At 42.9% G+C, this 22,753-nt stretch overlaps 1 protein-coding gene across 1 annotated transcript; it reads left to right on the top strand.

The window, feature by feature from the left end:
• Window positions 1–3,698: 3,698 nt before the first annotated feature.
• On the top strand, window positions 3,699–7,773 carry LOC129824440 (protein Tob1-like). Its single transcript, XM_055884114.1, has 2 exons — window positions 3,699–4,060; window positions 5,649–7,773. The coding sequence occupies exon 2, from the start codon at window positions 5,876–5,878 to the stop codon at window positions 6,890–6,892; it is 1,017 nt and encodes a 338-aa protein (XP_055740089.1). The 5' UTR covers window positions 3,699–4,060; window positions 5,649–5,875; the 3' UTR covers window positions 6,893–7,773.
• The last annotated feature ends 14,980 nt before the right edge of the window (window positions 7,774–22,753 follow it).

Raw genomic sequence — 22,753 nt, 5'->3', positions numbered from 1 at the left:
CCGTTACAATGAGCTCCTCCCACCAGCCTCCTCTGATACACAGTCAGTCCATACTAAACTTGGTCTGTTGTGAGAAGCTAGATTACCTCTGCTCCCCCCTTTCCCCTTTTATTTTCCCCTCCTCTTCCCCTTTTCTCACTATTCCTGGAGGGAGGGAGAGCAAAGCGAATCACTTTGAAGACTAATTGAGGATTAAAGACCTTATAGCACAGTCAGGGTAACATGTACCAGAAGAGGCAGTGAGGGGAAGATACAGTATGTTATAGGATTACACTTAAGACAATATACCTAAGACAATCATGTGGCTTCTTTGTCTCAGCAAGACACACACATACTGTATACACACATGTCTGCCGACACACACACACACCACAGGAGGCTGCTGACGGGAGGACGGCTCATAATAATGTTTGGAACGGCGCAAATAGAATGTCATCAAACACGTGGAAACCATGTGTTGATGAATTTGAAACTATTCCACTATTCCGCGCCATTCATTATAACAAGCCCGTCCTCCCCCAATTAAGGTGCCACCAACCTCCTGAGATACACACTCTATAAACACACAAATTTACCACATTTCCCATGTGCATGTACACGCAAATGTACCCACATATCAATTACATGACACGCAAACGTACCCACATATCAATTACATGATTGTTTTTGTTTAGAAACAGTCAAATAATTCAGTTCCAAGACAGTTGTAATTTTTGTGAGAACACAAATCAAAATGTTATGGACGGCTGCGAGACCAACATGGAGGTAGGTTAGTATGCTGGAGTGTTATGGACGGCTGAGAGGCCAACATGGAGGTAGGTTAGTATGCTGGAGTGTTATGAACGGCTGCGAGGCCAACATGGAGGTAGGTTAGTATGCTGGAGTGTTATGGACGGCTGAGAGGCCAACATGGAGGTAGGTTAGTATGCTGGAGTGTTATGGACGGCTGAGAGGCCAACATGGAGGTAGGTTAGTATGCTGGAGTGTTATGGACGGCTGCGAGGCCAACATGGAGGTAGGTTAGTATGCTGGAGTGTTATGGACGGCTGCGAGGCCAACATGGAGGTAGGTTAGTATGCTGGAGTGTTATGGACGGCTGAGAGGCCAACATGGAGGTAGGTTAGTATGCTGGAGTGTTATGGACGGCTGCGAGGCCAACATGGAGGTAGGTTAGTATGCTGGAGTGTTATGGACGGCTGCGAGGCCAACATGGAGGTAGGTTAGTATGCTGGAGTGTTATGGACGGCTGCGAGGCCAACATGGAGGTAGGTTAGTATGCTGGAGTGTTATGGACGGCTGAGAGGCCAACATGGAGGTAGGTTAGTATGCTGGAGTGTTATGGACGGCTGCGAGGCCAACATGGAGGTAGGTTAGTATGCTGGAGTGTTATGGACGGCTGCGAGGCCAACATGGAGGTAGGTTAGTATGCTGGAGTGTTATGGACGGCTGCGAGGCCAACATGGAGGTAGGTTAGTATGCTGGAGTGTTATGGACGGCTGCGAGGCCAACATGGAGATAGGTTAGTATGCTGGAGTGTGTAGCTCCAGGACTTCTATGGCTCTGGTCCTGGAGAGCACATGACCATGGAAACCTCTGAGCCTTTTGCAGTATAAACAGACCGGAGGCCTTGCCAAGCCAAGGCCTCTGAGCTCTCTGTGCAGTACACACTCTCTCTCTGTACAATGATGCATGCCACCAAGGTGTAGATCAAGAAACTGATCGAAGCTCAGTTGGTTTTCTCTCCCTAAAAAGTTAAGTGTAGGATTCATGGAGGAAAAACTGATCCGAGATCTGTGCCAAGAGGGCCGAGGCAGCTTCTATCTAAAACCCACCTGTCAAATAATGTGTCCTCCCTTTCTATATGGTCAGACTGAGAAGCTATTGTAGACCTATTACAAACCTAATATCCAACATCCACAACCACCTTCGGATGTCTTAATGTGTTTACAGCTCCCAGTCCCCGACCTGCACTACAGCATGTGATTTTGCTTGTGTTCATGCTTGGCAAACCTAAGCGTTTAAAGAATGTATAAAAGTCCACTATAAGCCAACCAGTAGCCACTTACTTCCTCTTCTCAACCATATTATGCTGGCATAGGAAGAGGTTCTGTGATGTAATACTGGTGTTACTGTGGAAGCAATACTTCCATGGATCTGTGTAGTGTCTGTTATGGTAGCACGAGACTAAGGAATGACAAGCCAGCACTACACATCATGCGAGGCTATTACACACCAGCAATAATCAACTTCTCATCAAAGTCTTTGTGTGCAGTTATAGCCTTATTGTTACCTACATTTATAACATGAACTATAACAGTTATCAATGTAGTTGCATTACACATGTCACAAATGTTGACAAAACACTTTTAAGGAACACAAAACAATTATTGTGGTGATGTTGATGCGCATGTGTGTAGGCCTGCTAGGTGTTACAGTACACACACCTGTTATGCGTCCCCCCACAAGGTCTTAGTCATGGTAAATACCAGATTTGTGTGGTAAAAGATTACAGTCCTCGTTTTAACATGGTAGTGAATGTGTGATAGGGTTAACAGCATGGAAAACTACTGGCCTTGGAAATGTGAGCCTGATAGGTGCATGATGTGAACACCAATGAGCAGTATGCACATTATTCTTATTGGTGGTAACACTTTACATTGAAGTTTCCTTATTAGAGAGTAATTACATTCAATAACAAGAACATAGAGATCGTGGAATATCTACATTTTGTTGAATGGAAAGGGTTTGTTTTGCATTATGGCCAAACCATTGTGTAGCAATTTATACAGGGTGAGTACACGTTTGCTTATCTTTTCATACGTGAGTTAGTGGGACAACATACCTTACATCAACTAGAGCGCCGTAACTAATATATATTTAGCAATGTCCAATGTAAACTCGAGAGTGCCCTGTCCACCCAGGTATGACGTGGGCTGCTACATCAGCACCTTGGATACGGGCACACCATTCACCAAAGAGCTCCTGCCCCGTTTTCAGCCAATCAGCGGAGTGTTTTCTCGATAGGAGATCAACCCCACCCCCTTCGCTTCCAACTGTATCGTTCCGCTTTGGGAATGTCCTTTCCGACAGAGCTGTAGATTTGACTGAAATTGCCAAATGCAACCCCCATTTCTTTTACTCATCATTTTCAAACTGCCATTCTCTGATCTAACAGTTTGTGTTTGCTCTAGCATGGTAACAACGCATGGTTATTGCGGTTTCATGGGTGAGCGTGTAAGCGTGTATTCAGCTCAACAAATTGCTCCCTCATTATTTTAAAACATGTCAAATAAATGAGTCGGAAGCACTTGGCAATACCAGTTAACCTATTCGAATGCAAGTATTCCATATCATAGCCTTGTCGAGGCAATAGGGGAGATATATCTCGGCTGAAATGACTGATACGCTGATCTAAATCACTTTGGATGTCAAGCAAAGGCACATAATCTATCAACCATGCATCACTGAAAATACATAATCAAAAGATACTATATGCAAATTACATAATTTATCATATGTCTGACTTCATAATCGATGTATTTTTGTCTGCTGTCAGAGACATAGGAAAAGTGTGACGCAAATGTTCTTGTTATGGGCGTCTCTTCATTTTTATGCCTTGGATTGACAGTATAACTAACCAATACACTTTCGAGTTTGTACATTTCCAGCAGGCTGGATTCCCCAACTTGACCAATTGCAGGCCCAGATTTGGTGCTCGTATTGTTTTGACCTCTGAAACCGCATCACCGCCTACCTCGTGCCCATGGCGGAGGAAAGCTATAAATATAGGCGCATGACAGCCGACTGGGACGAAGTTGTAAAACTCCCAGGTAGAAGGGAAACATTCTGCAAGCCTGCTGAAAGGGGGAAACGCCAAAAAAACTAAAAATCTAAACTAAAGCAAAATAAATAACGATAACCTATCGACGTCTACACGTACTGGAACACTTTTTTATGTTAATATTATACTATATGTGAAGAAAGTATTTATATCTATCCTACACTTCTATTTGCACTAACGGTACTTCAACTACTGAGAATCTTTATTTTGTACGAAAAAGTAAGTATTGCTTTTGGCTCAATTACTCTGCGTGTTCGATTGGATATCCATCAATCATCTATAGCACAGTATTCTTGATGAACTATTTACCCCAGATTATATCGCAGGGGTTTTTAATCAAGTTGATTTGCTGCGTCAGTCCCCAAAGTTAGGGAGGGGTAGCCTAACTAACTGAAACGTGTGTGTGTGTGAGAGAGAAAGACGGGATATGAGCTAAATAGTCATCTACATTTGCTTGACTATCAAGACTGACTGTCAAATTATTGAAAGAAGAAACTTGCGGAGTGGCAATAGGCTATGCACGGAATTATGTTATCTCTTTTTTTGGCCCCGTTATTAAATCTCCAGGTCGGAAAGAATTAACAGTATATCAAGTGGTAATTTATAGGTCCGCAGAGATTATAAAAAAAAGGTAACTGCTCACACTGCCTCAAACGAACAAAACCACCCGCTGTTGGGCAGAAAACTGTCTATTTCGTAATGACCGAGTATGATTGTTTATTGGATACAGCTTATTTAGCATTTTCTTCTGTACTTGGCCATATCCAAAATGAATAGACTAGTTGTTACATTTTGCTAAACCGTTTATGTTGACACTGTTCTGATAATAGCAACACCTAACCTTTATATCCCCTGCCTCGCCTAGTCGACGTTCACTGCTACATTTTAATCAGCATTCCAAGTAGTGCGAGTTGAGAGCCGCCAATCTGATACAATATTTACAGGGTACATTCTTCTATCGCCAGCCTGATTGCTAATATGTAACCGTTCTGTAAAAAAAAGTGCAGTATGCCTTTCCGAATGTAACTGCGACTCTGTGACGTTGGCAACATTGTAAGGAGGCTAGCTATTTATTATGTAACACGATCAGTTCTAGTGCTTCACTATAGCTTCGTATTGATAAAACAGCACAGCTCTTTCTGTGGAGATTTCTAAAATTCTGAAAATAGTTTGTCTATTGTGAAATCTTTAGGTTGTTCATATTGAGTTGTAGATATGCAGACACATTCAGTAGATCCCCTTGCTTGTCATGGCTATTTATAAACTAGGTCGTTCTGTTCCATAGCGTGACATTGCATTGTTAAAGATGATTCAGGCTATATACGTTGATACTGAATAAGGCATTGTTCGGGAAAGCGCTTGTAAGGGTTTCACTACTGTTTTACACCTGCTGTTTCCTGTGCATGTGAAAAATAAACGTTGAGACTTGAAACAAGACAGAGAAGAGGTGAACGCTTGATCCGTCATAGCATACTAGTTGATTTGAGTGTTCAAACTGCAATTCTATTCTAGATGTTTCCCTCAGGAAGTAAAGGGTTAACGTTTAAAGGGCATTTTATTGCATTCCTTTACAAAGTCTGCAGTAGTAGGCTCAACCTGAGTCAAGTAGGTGAGGACATTGCCACCCACATCTTTGAGAAGTGTTGCCTGTTTACAAAATGTTGTCCAGTTATACCGAATGTTACTAAAGTAATGCAAATTCTTTACATGGCTTGTATCTAGTGGAGGAATGGTTCATGCCTTTTAATGTCTTATTGTTTTCCATATCTCTCTGAACAATATGCTAATCATTTATCTTCTTTTTCAGGAAAAAACAAGGCTCAACCTGTGGAAGAACGCCTCTTGCGACTAGCACTTTAGTTTTTAGATCAGTTCCACAAAGCTCTAGTTCCTTTTGCCTGGTGTTGACCCAACCATCACACCCTACCCTGCCTGGGAAGCACCTACGCCACCCACCACAGATACGTAAAGCAACTCAACAGGACGCAGCTGCCGACACCTCTTCTCGCACCCGGAGCAGTTCAGCAGCCAGCTATGCAGCTTGAAATCCAAGTAGCCCTCAACTTCGTCATCTCCTACCTTTACAACAAGCTGCCACGGCGACGGGTCAACATCTTCGGCGAGGAGCTTGAGAGGCAGCTCAAAGGGAAGTATGAGGGCCACTGGTACCCAGACAAGCCATACAAGGGCTCTGGATTCAGGTGCATCCACGTAGGGGAGAAGGTGGACCCGGTGGTAGAGAAGGCAGCCAAAGAGAGTGGCCTGGACATTGAGGATGTGCGCCACAATCTGCCTCAGGACCTCAGTGTGTGGATCGACCCCTTCGAGGTATCCTACCAGATCGGGGAGAAGGGGCCCGTCAAGGTGCTGTACGTGGACGACAGCAATGAGAGCAGCCCCAGTGGGCTGGAGCTGGACAAGGAGATCAAGAACAGTTTCAACCCTGAGGCCCAGGTCTTCATGCCCATCAGTGAGCCTGTGGTGGGCCCCTCTCCGACTTCCAGCTCTCCTTCGCCTCCCTTCGGCCACTCGGCTGCTGTCAGCCCCACCTTCATGCCACGCTCCAACCAGCCTTTAACCTTCACCACCGCCACCTTCGCCGCCACCAAATTCGGCTCCACCAAAATGAAGAGCAGCAGCCGCAACAACCAGAACGGCAACGGTGGCCAAGGCGGACAGGGTCAGAAGGTGTCCCGCACCTCGCCCACCAACCTGGGCCTGAATGTGAACACGCTGCTGAAGCAGAAAGCCATCTCCACCTCCATGCACTCTCTGTACGGTTTGGGCCTGGGCCAGCAGCAGCAGGCCTCAGCCCTCAGCCCCAACGCCAAGGAGTTTGTTTTCCCCAACCTCCAGGGCCAGGGGAGCCCGAGTGCCCTATTCCCCGGCGACAGCTCCCTCAGCCTCAGCCCGCTGCAGTACAGCAATGCCTTCGACGTGTTTGCGGCCTACGGAGGTCTCAACGACAAGTCCCTAATGGACGGCTTGAATTTCAGCTTGAACAACATGCAGTATTCGAACCAGCAATTCCAGCCAGTGATGGCCAATTAGTACACAAAGATACTACAGTACTAGTACACAGAAATGACCAGAGATATGTGATATGGGGGGAAAAAAGACTAAACGCACATCAAAAAATACAATAGGAAACAGAATTTCCAGGAAAAATTGAAAGTGACTTGTTGTCAACTGTAAGATTTGTGTACAAGTCCAAGCGCATGAGCCTGAGGGTGAAAGGACTTTGCCCCCTTGAGTTATCTTTTTTTTACGATGAAGCTTGTAGTACAAGATGTCCAAGCTTGGTTACCTTAACTTCGACATGCATCATTATTTCTTTTGCCAACCAAGCACAGAAATTATTTTTTACGTGACTGTTTTAAAGATAAAGAAGAAAACAATACAAGTCATGGCCTCTTTCAGTATTTAAGACATAACTGGACATGCCAATTTTCCAAGGATTGGCATTAATAAGTGGGATTTCCTGGTCTTTTTTCTAATTGTATAATTTAATTTAGTACAGAGTTTGTAAAATATCAGAGTATATATTGTTTCTACGACATGGTACTGCATTTATATCTTTTTACTACTACAGTGATCCGTGATGGCTGCAGCGACTTTATGTTCTTTTTTTAAATTGAAATTGTGAAATGAATCCCTCTAAAAAACATTGACAATTCTAAAGATTGTGTACAGAATATTCCGTAGTGGGATTTAAGAATATTTGCTTTTTTGAAAAACAAGAGTTGTATTTTCTGTTAAGAGTTTAAAGATTTTTGCTATATTATGGACAAAATGTAATCGTATATTAATTTTGTACCTACATTGTGCAATACTTGATAAAACAAACGGTATAACAAAGTATTTGGAGTCAGTGTCTTACATGTTAAGCGGAACTGATCATTTAATAAGTTTGTATTAAAAAGCTTGAAAATTTACACGTCTATCTTCTCATTGGTAGTCTGGTCTTGTTGATTGGACAATGGACATATGTATGAAGGCAATATTATCCAGTTTTCCATATGCCATTGAATTGTAAAGTACACACCTTTATCGTAGCCATAGGAGTCCTAGCCTATCCTTCAGTGCCTAATGTACCTCTGGTCCGCATACTCCTGGTGCACTGGCTCAAGACCTTGCTCTTGACACATGGTTCAAACCTGCAGTGTAACTTGTCATTTGCAAAGACCTCGCATAGTATAAAGTACTGACATGTCAGCATGGTGCTATTGGTAAGACTGCACTGTTATACATCAATATTCTATACATGGTAGTCTTGTAACTAGTGTTACACAAATAGGCATATCGAAGTGTTCTGTAGTCTTATTGCTGGGAATCAGGGTGAACGTTAGTGTTCTGTGCTATTGTCTAGAATTACCAGTGGGGTTTTCCTTGACAACAGAACAGTTTTATACATTTCCATAAACTTTCAAAACATAGCTATGCAAAAAGAGCCAATGAGGGTATTCCCTTTTTACTGGAGATTTGATATACCCTGCACGTGTATTCCATTCCGACTCGCTACGTTATCCTCAGCCTTCTGCTAGGTCTACATACTACGGTGGAGTCAGTCCATGTGCTTCCTGGGCCTATTAGGCATATGGATAGTGGGGTTAAGCCTACTAACTGTCATCCCAGACCTTAGCATGTCACCTCTGTGTCAGTTAGCCTACTGAGAGCTGAGGTGTTTATATTAGTGCACTGTACATGTTAGCCCTACTAGCCAACAGGCCCGTCTTTGAACGCTGCAGCCTGCCAGTTGTTTAGTCAAATAATGTTGTTGAATACGAAGATGGTCCGGTAGGCTAGGTGATATGTTCTGTTTACAGAACCTTCATCCTGAGCATGTGTGTGGTCTCCAGAGTAAATTCAGTCACATTTATTTTTGGGATAACACTTTTATTTCCTACCCTTCATCTATACTGATTTTGTAGTGGATCTACTGAGCATTTTGGGTGCTATAGTATAGCATAACAATAGCCACTTTGTAGAGGCAGTAAAGGCTTCTACACAGTGGCCAGCTGCATGTTATTCTAAATGCTTCTCAATCATTTTTCACCCAGTGTCCTGAGGTGACGGATCATTGGATAACTATGATTGCTGACTTGTGATGACAAAATGAATCGGAAGGAATGAACAGAATGAGAAGGACATTTTAATGGGATTAATGCTGGTCTGAAAAGGAAGTGTATGTTGCTTGTTTGATTCTTCCAAAAGTGATCTATGTTGAGGTCCTGTTGGGACTATTCATGTACTTGGTATCATGGTTTCAACCAGAATGGATCGCCTTTTGTTTCTATTTCTCATGCTGTTGTTGCTGCCACTGCTGCTGATGTTATAATTAAGTAATAAGGCCCGAGGAGGTGTGGTATATAACCAATATGGCTAAGGGCTGTTCTTCTGTACAACACAACGAGGAGTGCCTGGACACAGCCCTTAGCCGTGGTATATTGGCCATATATCACAAACCCTGAGGTGCCTTATTGCTATTATAAACTGGTTAGCAACAGTAAAAATAAATTTTTTGTCACACCTGTGGTATAAGTTCTGGTGTACCACGGCTGTCAGCCAATCAACATTCAGGGCTCGAACCACCCAATTTATAAGTAGAACTAACATGCCGGTGGGTACACAGAGAGCACTTTAACCCTGGTGGCATACCACGATCCTCTGAGGTTAGCCCACCAAGTATCTGTGCACTGTTGTCTGTCAGCTGCACTTGGTAGATTGGCCCTAATAAAGTTCACAGATGGTTTTGGATATATATACAGTACGTGTGTGTGTGTGTGTGCATGCACTTGTACGTGAGCATTTGTGTGCACATGTGCGTGTAATAGAAATATGTGTGTTGGGGATATGTTGGGGACAAGCAGTTCTGGGGATGCCTTTGAGGGATTATCACCCTGCTCTGCTCTCCTGAGCCTCTAACGTCTGGTCTCGCCCCACAGGCTCTATTATCACTGGACGTCATCACCCCCGCTCTGATTCTAGGAGAGCAAGAGAGGGGGGACAAGGAGGGATGGGGAAGATCGGGAGGGAGGAAGAAAAAGTGACTAGGCATCGAGAGAGAGAAAGGGGGTCATAGAGAGAAAGAGAGGAGGTAGAAACAGAGAGAGAGAAAGATGAGGGATAACAACAGAAAGAGAGTGTGAGAGAATGAGAGCTGGCGGCATCCTTGATGTAATCCAGACCAGAGCCGCGGCCGTCAGAAAAACAGGTGGAGCTTTCTGTTGAAACGAGCAGACATGGAGTTACGTAAATGTCAACCATCTCAGCAGACCAGTTAATGGCTTTCCAGTTCCCCAGCTCTAAGTCATGCAGCCTCAATTTCTGGAGCCACATTAAATTAGTTGATTGAGGAATGACAACCCACCAGGGACAGTTCAAAGTATTTTTAATTTACATTTGTTTGAGTTGTCAACGAATGTGAATTCAACATGAAATCAACCAAAAATGTCACCATGTCATTGGATTTAGGTTAAAAGTCGGATTTAAAAAAATGCTAAATACCCTTACATTGATGACTTTTTGCAAATTCAATCAGTTTTCTACTTTTTGCCTTAGCACTACACAGTTGATTCAAATAATAAACTAATCATCAAGCTTATATCAGCTGTGTAGTGCTACTACAAAAACCTACTGCTGCTACTACTACTATCACTACTACCACTACTATGTCTCTTGACACATTGATGAAAATAGTCATGGTCTCTACACCTTCAAGCTGCATACTGGACCCTATCCCAACTAAACTACTGAAAGAGCTGCTTCCTGTGCTTGGCCCTCCTATGTTGAACATAATAAACGTCTCCCTATCCACCGGGTGTGTACCAAACTCACTAAAAGTGGCAGTAATAAAGCCTCTCTAAAAAGCCAAACCGTGACCCAGAAAATATAAAAAACTAATCGACCTTATCGGATCTGCCATTCCTCTCAAACATTTTAGAAAAAGCTGTTGCGCAGCAACTCACTGCCTTCCTGAAAACAAACAATGTATACAAAATGCTTCAGTCTGGTTTTAGACCCCATCATAGCACTGAGACTGCACTCGTGAAGGTGGTAAATGACCTTTTAATGGCGTCAGACCAAGGCTCTGCATCTGTCCTCGTGCTCCTAGACCTTAGTGCTGCTTTTGACATCCTCGATCACCACATTCTTTTGGAGAGATTGGAAACCCAAACTGGTCTTCATGGACAAGTTCTGGCCTGGTTTAGATCTTATCTGTCAGAAAGATATGTTTGTCTCTGTGGATGGTTTGTCCTCTGACAAATCAACTGTAAGTTTCGGTGTTCCTCAATGTTCCGTTTTAGGGCCACTATTGGTGAGGTAAACATAAAGTTTACATTCGCTGCTATGCGGACGATACACAGCTGTAAATTTCGATGAAACATGTTGAAGCCCCAAAACTGCTCTCCCTGGAAGCCTGTGTTTCAGACATAAGGAAGTGAATGGCGGCAAATGTTTTGCTTTTAAACTCGAACAAAACAGAGATGCTAGTTCTAGGTCCAAAGAAACAAAGATATCTTCTGTTGAGTCTGACGATTAATCTTGATGGTTGTACAGTCGTCTCAAATAAAACTGAAGAGCCTCGGCGTTACTCTGGACCCTGATCTCCTTTTTGACGAACATATCAAGATCATTTCCATTTATGCAACATTAAAAAAATCTGAAACTTTCTGTCCAAAAATTATGCAGAAAAGTTAATCCATGCTTTTGTCACTTCTAGATTAGACTACTGCAATGCTCTACTTTCCGGGTACCCAGATAAAGCGCTAAATAAACTTCAGTTAGTGCTAAACACGGCTGCAGGAATCTTCACTAGAACCCCAAAAATGTATAATATTACTCCAGTGCTAGCCTCTCTACACTGGCTTCCTGTTAAGGCTAGGACTGATTTCAAGGTTTTACTGCAAACCAACAAAGCATTACCTGGGCTTGCTCCTACCTACAGTTGAAGTCGGAAGTTTACGTACACTTAGGTTGGAGACATTAAAACTCGTTTTTCAACCACTCCACAAATTTCTTGTTAACAAACTATAGTTTTGGCAGGTTGTTTAGGACATCTACTTTGTGCATGACACAAGTAATATTTCCAACAATTGTTATAATTCACTGTATCACAATTCCAGTGCGTCAGAAGTTTACATACACTTAGTTGACTGTGCCTTTAAACAGCTTGGAAAATTCCAGAAAATGATGTCATGGCTTTAGGAGCTTCTGGTAGGCTAATTTACATAATTTGAGTCAATTGGAGGTGTACCTGAGGATGTATTTCAAGGCCTACCTTCAAACTCAGTGCCTCTTTGCTTGACATCATGGGAAAATTAAAAGAAATCAGCCAAGACCTCAGATAAATTTTTGTAGACTTTCACAAGTCTGGTTCATCCTTGGGTGCAATTTCCAAACGCCTGAAAGTACCACGTTCATCTGTACAAACAATAGTACGCAACTATAAACACCATGGGACCACGCAGCTGTTATACCGCTCAGGAAGGAGACGCACTCTGTCTCCTAGAGATGAACGTACTTTGGGGTGAAAAGTGCAAATCAATCCCAGAACATCAGCACAGGATGTTGTGAAGATGCTGGAGGTAACGTGTACAAAAGTATCTATATCCACAGTCAAACAAGTCCTATATCGACATAACCTGAAAGGCTGCTCAGCAAGGAAGAAGCCACTGGTCCAAAACCGCCATAAAAAAGCCAGACTACGGTTTGCAACTCCACATGGTGACAAGGATCTTACTTTTTGGAGAATTATCCTCTGGTCTGATGAAACAAAAATAGAACTGTTTGGCCATAATTTACATTTACATTTAAGTCATTTAGCAGACGCTCTTATCCAGAGCGACTTACAAATTGGTGCATTCACCTTATGATATCAGTGTAGGCCTTTGTTATGACCTTTGTTATGTTTGGAGGAAAAAGGGGAGTATTGCAAGCCGAAGAACACCATCCCAACCATGAAGCATGGGGGTGGCAGTGTTGTGGGGGTGCTTTGCTGCAGGAGGGACTGGTGCACTTCACAAAATAGATGGCATCATGAGGCAGAAAAATTATGTTGCTTCAATATATCCACATCTCAAGACATCAGTCAGGAAGTTAAATCTTGGTCGCAAATGGGTCTTACAAATGGACAATGACCCCAAGCATTCTTCCAAAGTTGTGGCAAAATGGTTTAAGGACAACAAAGTCAAGGTATTGGAGTGGCCAACACAAAGCCATGACCTCAATCACATAGAACATTTGTGGGCAGAACTGAAAAAGCATGTGCGAGTAAGGAGGCCTACAAACCTGACTGAGTTACACCAGCTCTGTCAGGAGGAATGGGCCAAAATTCACCTAACTTATTGTGGGAAGCTTGTGGAAGGCTACCCGAAACGTTTGACCAAAGTTAAACAATTTAAAGGCAATGCTACCATATACCAATTGAGTGTATGTAAACTTCTGACCCACTGGGAATGTGATGGTTCCTCTGGTTCCTCTCTAGGTTTCTTCCTAGGTTCTGGCCTTTCTAGGGAGTATTCCTAGCCACCGTGCTTCTACACCTGCATTGCTTGCTGTTTGGGCTTTTAGGCTGGGGTTCTGTACAGCACTTTGAGATATCAGCTGATGTAAGAAGGGCTTTATAAATAAATTTGATTTGATTTGATATGATTTTGAAATTTGATTTGATGAAAGAAATAAAAGCTGAAATAAATAATTCACTCTACTATTTTTCTGACATTTCACATTCTTAAAATAAAGTGGTGATCCTAACTGACCTAAGACAGAGAATTTTTACTAGGATTAAATGTCAGGAATTGTGAAAAAAATGACTTTAAATGTATTTGCCTAAGGTGTATGTAAACCTCCGTCTTCAACTGTATCTCTCCGATTTGGTCCTGCCGTGCATACCTACGCTCACGCTATGGTAACAAGATGCAGGCCTCCTTATTGTCCCTAGAATTTCCAAGCAAACAGCTGGAGGCAGGGCTTTCTCCTATTGAGTTCAATTTTTATGGAATAGTCTGCCTATCCATGTGAGAGACGCAAACTCGGTCTCGACCTTTAAGTCTTTATTGAAGACTAATCTCTTCAGTAGGTCCTATGATTGAGTGTAGTCTGTCCCAGAGGTGTGTAGGTGAACTGCCCTTGCTGTCACTGCCGGCCAGTTCCCATCTCTCCACTGTGATTCTCTGCCTCTAACCCTATTACGGGGGCTGAGTCACTGGCTTACTGGTGCTCTTCCATGCCGTCCCTAGGAGGGGTGCGTCACTTGAGTGGGTTGAGTCACTGACGTAATCTTCCTGTCAGGGTTGGCGTCCCCCTCGGGTTCGTGCCGTGGGGGAGATCTTCGTGGGCTATACTCAGCCTTGTCTCAGGGTATTAAGTTGGTGGTTTGAAGATATCCCTCTTGTGGTGTGGGGGCTGTGCTTTGGCAAAGTGGGTGGGGTTGTATCCTGCCTGGTTGGCCCTGTCCCTGGGTATCGTCGTACGGGGCCACAGTGTCTCCCGGCCCCTCCTGTCTCAGCCTCCAGTATTTATGCTGCAATAGTTTATGTGTCGGGAGACTAGGGTCAGTCTGTTATATCTGGAGCATTTCTCCTGTCTTATCCTGTGTCCTTTGTGAATTTAAGTATGCTCCTTCTAATTCTCTCTCTCTCTCTCTCTCCTCCCGGAGGACCTGAGCCCTGGGACCATGCCTCAGGACTACCTGGCCTGCTGTCCCTAGTCCACCTGGTCGTGCTGCTGCTCCAGTTTCAACTGTTCTGCCTGAGGCTATGGAACCCTGACCTGTTCACCGGACGTGCTACCTTATCCCGGACCTGCTGTTTTCGACTCTCTCTCTACCGCACCTGCTGTCTTTAACTCTGAATGCTCGGCTATGAAAAGCCAACTGACATTTACTCCTGAGGTGCTGACCTGTTGCACCCTCTACAACCACTGTGATTATTATTATTTGACCCTGCTGATCATCTATGAACATTTGAACATCTTGGCCATGTACTGTCATAATCTCCACCTGGCACAGCCAGAAGAGGACTGGCCACCCCTCAGAGCCTGGTTCCTCTCTAGGTTTCTTCCTAGGTTCCTGCCTTTCATGGGAGTTTTTCCTAGCCACCGGTGCTTCTACACCTGCATTGCTTGCTGTTTGGGATTTTAGACTGGGTTTCTGTATAGCACTTTGTGACATTGGCTGATATAAAAGGGCTTTATAAATACATTTGATTGATTCATACTACTACTACTGCTGCTGCTACTACTGCTACTGCTACTGCTACTGCTACTGCTACTACTACTGCTACTGCTACTACTACTGCTACTGCTACTACTACTACTACTACTACTCCCCTCACAAAGAAATGCTTCCATTGTTCAGAATGAGAAGTATGTGTGAGGGGTGCATACATGGTAGTGTATTTTGTAAACAGACTGTGTAATGAATCATTGCTGTCCCATTTAGTTGACTCCAGCATAAGATATATGATTAAAGGGAGGACAGGCAGGTATCACAGCTATTTACTCTGTCACACACACCCATTTGGAACACACCATCTCAGGATACCAACATTACACAAGGAAATGTCTCCACCTGAGCCATGTCAAACAGACCATAGCCAAATATTGTCTAGAAAGCCTTGAGAGGAGCAGTCTCTCAACTCTGCTATAATAGCTACCTGGGCTATGATATACTGTGTTTGAGTGTTTTGGTGAGCTTCGCCTGCTCTTGTGAAACCTTGTGTAAAGCATCTATGATAATGTTTAATTGTGCAAAGCATAGATGATAACATATGTAGACAGTTTTTCATTAACTCAAATACACACGCGTACACATGCTTTCACATGCACCTGCACGCTGACACACACACACGTTACACGCAAACACACATTACACACACACGCACAACCATCCTATTTAAAGGTACAGTACATGGGAGTGGTCAGGTTTGTTGTATACATACAGTATATCTCTGGCAGACACTCACCCGTCCATCACCTTAAGCTGCAGTTGCTCTTATCTGCAGTTGCGTTAACCACTAACCAAGAACAAGTACACCCCTCCCTCCTCCCTCCGTCCCCCCCATAGCCTTTCAGGACGACCAACTCCTCGGTTCCAGCGGAGCATATCAGACCACTCTGACTTGCGTGCCTGGAGGCCCCCAGGACACTCCCACACCTTGCTGGGTCCTGATACCAAAGAGGAGTATCTCAATAGGTTAAAATGGCGTCCTCTCCTCGTCTCTTTTCCTCATTTGAACTCAATGTGCAGTGTAAATTAGGGAGAGGACACTATTGAGCTGTACCCGCATGTCAGACTGCAAACACTGCAGCCTGGCCAGTTTACCTCAGTCCTCAAGGGCCTTTGCACTACAGATTCCAGAATTTCTTAGATTGCATCTGCGACCCTGAATTCTCACAGTAGGAACTAAACATGTTGTGTCCCAGAGAAATGAATCAGATTACACATGTCACAGGGACGTTAATCAGAGCTGTGCAATCTGCCGATCTGAGGCAGGGAGAGAGGGGGACACCTGCGATTCATCACTCTGTATGTGTGTGTGTGTGTGTGTGTGTGTGTGTGTGTGTGTGTGTGTGTGTGTGTGTGTGTGTGTGTGTGTGTGTGTGTGTGTGTGTGTGTGTGTGTGTGTGTGTGTGTGTGTGTGTGTGTGTGTGCGCATGGGTGTTAGTGTATATGTGTGTGTACGGGTGTTAGTGAACGTGTCTGTGTATATGTGTGCGTGTACCGGTGTTAGTGAATGTGTCTGTGTACGGGTGTTAGTGAACGTGTCTGTGTATATGTGTGCGTGTACCGGTGTTAGTGAATGTGTCCGTGTACGGGTGTTAGTGAATGTCTATGTGTATGTGTGTGTCTGTACCGGTGTTAGTGAATGTGTCTGTGTACGGGTGTTAGTGAATGTCTCTGTGTATGTGTGTGTCTGTACCGGTGTTAGTGAATGTGTGTCTGTGTATGTGTGTGTCTGTACGGGTGTTAGTGAATGTGTCTCTGTGTATGTGTGTGTCTGTACCGGTGTTAGTGAATGTGTCTGCTTGCTATTCTTCACTTCCTAATACTAGAGTGAGTAACATAGCAACAGAATGGTGTGTTGTGTGTGTATGAAGGGTAGAGGCTCTGTCCTTGGAGGAAGATGATTTGTAGCAGGCTGATTATGGGGAGATGTCAGGGCACGCACACACACGCACGCATGCACGCACGCACGCACGCGCACACACACACACACACACACACACACACACACACACACACACACACACACACACACACACACACACACACACACACACACACACACACACACAGAGGAATGTTTTATTCGCTGCTTTCCACATGAGCCTCAGGTGTGTGTGTTGGGTAACATGACTCAGATATGGATTAGAAAAAAGGAAGTTGGACTAGTTGTACTCTAACCCCCCTATGTCTTAGCAGTAGCCACAGTACAGTGATATTTAGTCAACAGAGCTGACACACACACAGATATGGATTAGAAAGAAGGAAGTCCGACTACGTGCAGATAGAGGCTGCACTGTAAGAGCCAGTCACTCTTGAATAGCTTGATCTTCTCTTCGCCTGTCTGACATCATTGATATATGGGCCTAAAGAAACAAAAGCAGTGATACAAATATAACAGAGAGACTCAACCTTGGTAACGTCACAAAGAACTACAGATGTATTTGATTATCTAAGCAGACTGCATTCCATTCATTTGCGTCTTGCACCAATGCATTACTCATCAGAGAATTTTTTTTGGGGCTGTATTTAATATTTTAATCATATCATGTTAAATGTCATTCAATAATATTGTATTCATAACACTTTTTTTCTAATACATTAACAGCAGTGAGGTAGTGGTAAAGAAATATATGGGTAAACTGATCGCAGGTCAGTGACAATAACAATATCTATTCTTTCAATACGTTTTTCCACTAAAGGTGGGTAAACTGATGGGTAAAAAATAGTGGGTAAACTGTTTAGTTGCGTTTACACTCTACCACACCACTGATTAACAAGCCACACCAGGCCTAAACCCCTGAAGAACAAGCCAAGAGGACAGTGGGATAGATACAGTATAACCTTGGAGTGGGAAGCCTACCAGAGTAGCCTTATTGTTTAACTGCCTGGTGATCTAGCATCTAGTTGAAATACCTGTGAGTGATGGAGACCTCCCCAGAGCCACAGTAAACCTGTTAGGGCATCCCTTGTCAGGACCGGAGGGGAACAACCAGCCACACAACAGCTGGAACTGGAGCTCTCCTCTCTGACTCAGGACAATGGAATCCCAGCCATTCCAGTATAACATAAAACATTCCAGTATAGCAGGCACACACACAGGATCACACACAAGATCCCACACACAGGATCACACACAAGATCACACACACAAGATCACACACACAGGATCACACACAGGATCACACAGACAGGATCACACACAAGATCACACACACAGGATCACACACAAGATCACACACAGGATCACACACAAGATCACACACACAGGATCACACACAGGATCACACACAATATCACACACACAGGATCACACACAAGATCACACACACAGGATCACACACAGGATCACACACAAGATCACACACAGGATCACACACAAGATCACAAACACAGGATCACACACAGGATCACACACAAGATCACACACAGGATCACACACACATTCCTCCCGCATCACTCTTTCTCTCTCTCTATTTGACATTTTGGCTATTGTGTTAACCCCTCGTCTCCCATCATAGCTACTGTTCATACAGTTGAAGTTGGAAGTTTACATACACCTTAGCCAAATACATTTAAACTCAGTTTTTCACAATTCCCGGTAAAAATTCCCTGTCTTAGGTCAGTTAGTATCACCAATTCATTTTAAGAATGTGAAACGTCAGAATAATAGTAGAGAGAATGATTTATTTCAGGTTTTATTTCTTTCATCACATTCCCAGTGGGTCAGAAGTTTACATACACTCAATTAGTATTTAGAAGCAGTGCCTTTAAATTGTTTAAGTTGGGTCCAAAATTTTGGGTAGCCTTCAACAAGCTTCCCACAATAAGTTGGGTGAATTTTGGCCCATTCCTCCTGACAGAGCTGGTGTAACTGAGTCAGGTTTGTAGGCCTCCTTGCTCGCCAACGCTTTTTCAGTTCTGCCCACAAATTCTTTGTGATTGAGGTCATGTTTTTGTGATGGCCATTCCAATACCTTGACTTTGTTGTCCTTAAGCCCTTTTGCCACAACTTTGGAAGTATGCTTGGGGTCATTGTCCATTTGGAAGACACATTTGCAACCAAGCTTTAAATTCCTGACTGATGTCTTGAGATGTTGTTTCAATATATCCACATAATTTTCCTACCTCATGATGCCATCTATTTTGTGAAGTGCACCAGTCCCTCCTGCAGCAAAGCACCCCCACAACATGATGCTGCCACCCCCGTGCTTCATGGTTGGGATGGTGTTCATCGGCTTGCAAGCTTTCCCCTTTTACCTCCAAACATAACAATGGTCATTATGACCAAACAGTTCTATTTTTGTTTCATCAGACGAGAGGACATTTCTCCAAAAAGTACGATCTTTGTCTCCATGTGCAGTTGCAAACCGTAGTCTGGCTTTTTTTATGGCGGTTTTGGAGCAGTGGCTTCTTCCTTGCTGAGCGGCCTTTCAGGTTATGTCGATGTAGGACTTGTTTGACTGTGGATATAGATACTTTTGTACCTGTTTCCTCCAGCATCTTCACAAGGTCCATTGGTGTTGTTCTTGGATTGATTTGCACTTTTGCACCAAAGTAAGTTCATCTATAGGAGACAGAACGTATCTACTTCCTGAGTGGTATGACGGCTGCGTGGTCCCATGGTGTTTATAGTTGCGTCCTATTGTTTGTACACATGAACGTGGTACCTTCAGGCGTTTGGAAATTGCTCCCAAGGAGGAACCAGACTTGTGGAGGTCTACATTTTTTTTCTGAGGTCTTGGCTGATTTCTTTTGATTTTACCCTGATGTAAAGCAAAGAGGCACTGAGTTTGAAGGTAGGCCTTGAAATACATCCACAGGTACACCTCAAATTGACTCAAACAATGTCAATTATCCTACGAGAAGTTTCTAAAGCCATGACATCATTTTCTGGAATTTTCCAAGCTGTTTAACCGTACAGTCAACTTAGTGTATGTAAACTTCTGACCCACTGGAATTGTGATACAGTGAATTATAAGTGAAATAATCTGTCTGTAAACAATTGTTGGAAAAATGACTTGTGATGTCCTAATCGACTTGCCAAAACTATCGTTTGTTTACAAGAAATTCATGGAGTGGTTAAAAAACGTATTTTAATGACTCCAACCTAAGTGTATGTAAACTTCCGACTTCAACTGGACATTCAAGTCAGATGAAACTACACAAACGCTTTAAACCAAAAGTGAACTTACATCAACTTGTTGAAAAGCAGAGAGGCTATGAGAGGGAGGATTCTCATTCATACAGAATATTCACAACGTAGCCTCTCTGACAGCTGACCTTTAAAATGTTGATATAACCAAACCCAACACAGGTGACAGCATGCAAATCCCAGATCCTGTCAAAGTCTGACAGCATTTTCATGAATTACCATGAAGCAAGTATGTAAATGTGCATATCCACGCATCATTAAGCATGTTGGTTGGTTCTTAAAACACTTTCATTCTAGGACTGGTTTGGTTACCAATGTTTATCAGCTATTCTTTTGGAATTGAATGTCAATGCCTTTTCCACCCTAATATTGGGTTGTCATTCCCCAGACAGTGTAGTTGAAGACAACATTTGTCATTCTTGCATGTAAAGTAGAATATCAGAATGTTATTGTCTAGGATAGTTGTTGCCAGTATGGATGATAGTTTGCTGAACTACATACTGTATGGATGATAGTTTGCTGAACTACATACTGTATGGATGATAGTTTGCTGAACTACATAATGTATGGTTGATAGTTTGCTGAACTACATACTGTATGGATGATAGTTTGCTGAACTACATACTGTATGGTTGATAGTTTGCTGAACTACATAATGTATGGAGGATAGTTTGCTGAACTACATACTGTATGGATGATAGTTTGCTGAACTACATACTGTATGGTTGACACTCCCTTTATAGTGCACTACTTCTGACCAGAGGTGGCTCTGGTTATTTTATATATATTTTATTTTATTTTTTATTTTATTTTAAGGGTTAATAGTAGTACAGTATATAGCTCTGGTTAATAGTAGTACAGTATATAGCTCTGGTTAATAGTAGTACAGTAGATAGCTCTAGTTAATAGTAGTACTGAATATAGCTCTGGTTAATAGTAGTACTGTATATAGCTCTGGTTAATAGTAGTACAGTATATAGCTCTGGTTAATAGTAGTACAGTATATAGCTCTGGTTAATAGTAGTACAGTATATAGCTCTGGTTAATAGTAGTACAGTATATAGCTCTGGTTAATAGTAGTACAGTATATAGCTCTGGTTAATAGTAGTACTGTATATAGCTCTGGTTAATAGTAGTACTGTATATAGCTCTGGTTAATAGTAGTACAGTATATAGCTCTGGTTAATAGTAGTACTGTATATAGCTCTGGTTAATAGTAGTACAGTAGATAGCTCTGGTTAATAGTAGTACAGTATATAGCTCTGATTAATAGTAGTACAGTAGATAGCTCTGGTTAATAGTAGTACAGTATATAGCTCTGGTTAATAGTAGTACTGTATATAGCTCTGGTTAATAGTAGTACTGTATATAGCTCTGGTTAATAGTAGTATAGTTAATAGTAGTACTGTATATAGCTCTGGTTAATAGTAGTATAGTATATAGCTCTGGTTAATAGTAGTACTGTATATAGCTCTGATTAATAGTAGTATAGTATATAGCTCTGGTTAATAGTAGTACAGTATATAGCTCTGATTAATAGTAGTACAGTAGATAGCTCTGGTTAATAGTAGTACAGTATATAGCTCTGGTTAATAGTAGTACTGTATATAGCTCTGATTAATAGTAGTACTGTATATAGCTCTGGTTAATAGTAGTACAGTATATAGCTCTGATTAATAGTAGTACAGTAGATAGCTCTGGTTAATAGTAGTACAGTATATAGCTCTGGTTAATAGTAGTACTGTATATAGCTCTGGTTAATAGTAGTACAGTATATAGCTCTGGTTAATAGTAGTACTGTATATAGCTCTGGTTAATAGCTCTGTGCTGTGTTCTCCATGGGCCAAACACTGTTGTTTACTCAGTGGGAAGGCTCTCTGGGCCCATGCCCACACCAGGGGGATGTTTTCCCCAAACAGAGGGTAAAGGAGGGCCCATCCCCTGGTCCTCCCCTGGTCCCCTCCACCACAGGGCCCTGATGAATGTGGAGGGGACATGTGAACGTACAGTACTGCCCTGTGTTATACAGTGCTGGCCCCATGAATGCAGACGTGGTTGTTATGGTCCAGATTCCTCTACTGACCCTATACTCATAAAATGGTAATTTAGCACATACTTTGGTCCGATAAGGTAAAAATCATAAAAACCATTATGGGATCAAACCCACATCTGTGGTACAGGTTATATCCGTCAATCCAAAGAACATGAACAAAATCCCCATCAACATCCGTCAGTTTAAGATAGAGGTATCTGTTTTGCATTGGATGCGTCTCAATCCACCATATCCACCGATGTTGCACTTTTGCATCTGTGGTGAAAGGTGACAGAGCTAGAGCGCTGTTTGACAGACCATGAGACATCCCATCTGTGGTGAAAGGTGACAGAGCTAGAGTGCTGTTTGTCAGACCATGAGACATCCCATCTGTGGTGAAAGGTGACAGAGCTAGAGCGCTGTTTGTCAGACCATGAGACCTCCCATCTGTGGTGAAAGGTGACAGAGCTAGAGTGCTGTTTGTCAGACCATGAGACG

Source organism: Salvelinus fontinalis, chromosome 2 (genome assembly GCF_029448725.1).
Source record: "Salvelinus fontinalis isolate EN_2023a chromosome 2, ASM2944872v1, whole genome shotgun sequence".
Lineage (NCBI taxonomy): Eukaryota > Metazoa > Chordata > Actinopteri > Salmoniformes > Salmonidae > Salvelinus > Salvelinus fontinalis.
Note: the sequence above shows the minus strand (reverse complement) of the source record. Positions and strands in the feature narration are given on the sequence as shown.

Excerpts from the sequence above, each read along its gene's own strand:
- LOC129824440 (XM_055884114.1), top strand. The coding sequence starts at position 5,876 with ATGCAGCTTGAAATCCAAGTAGCCCTCAACTTCGTCATCTCCTACCTT.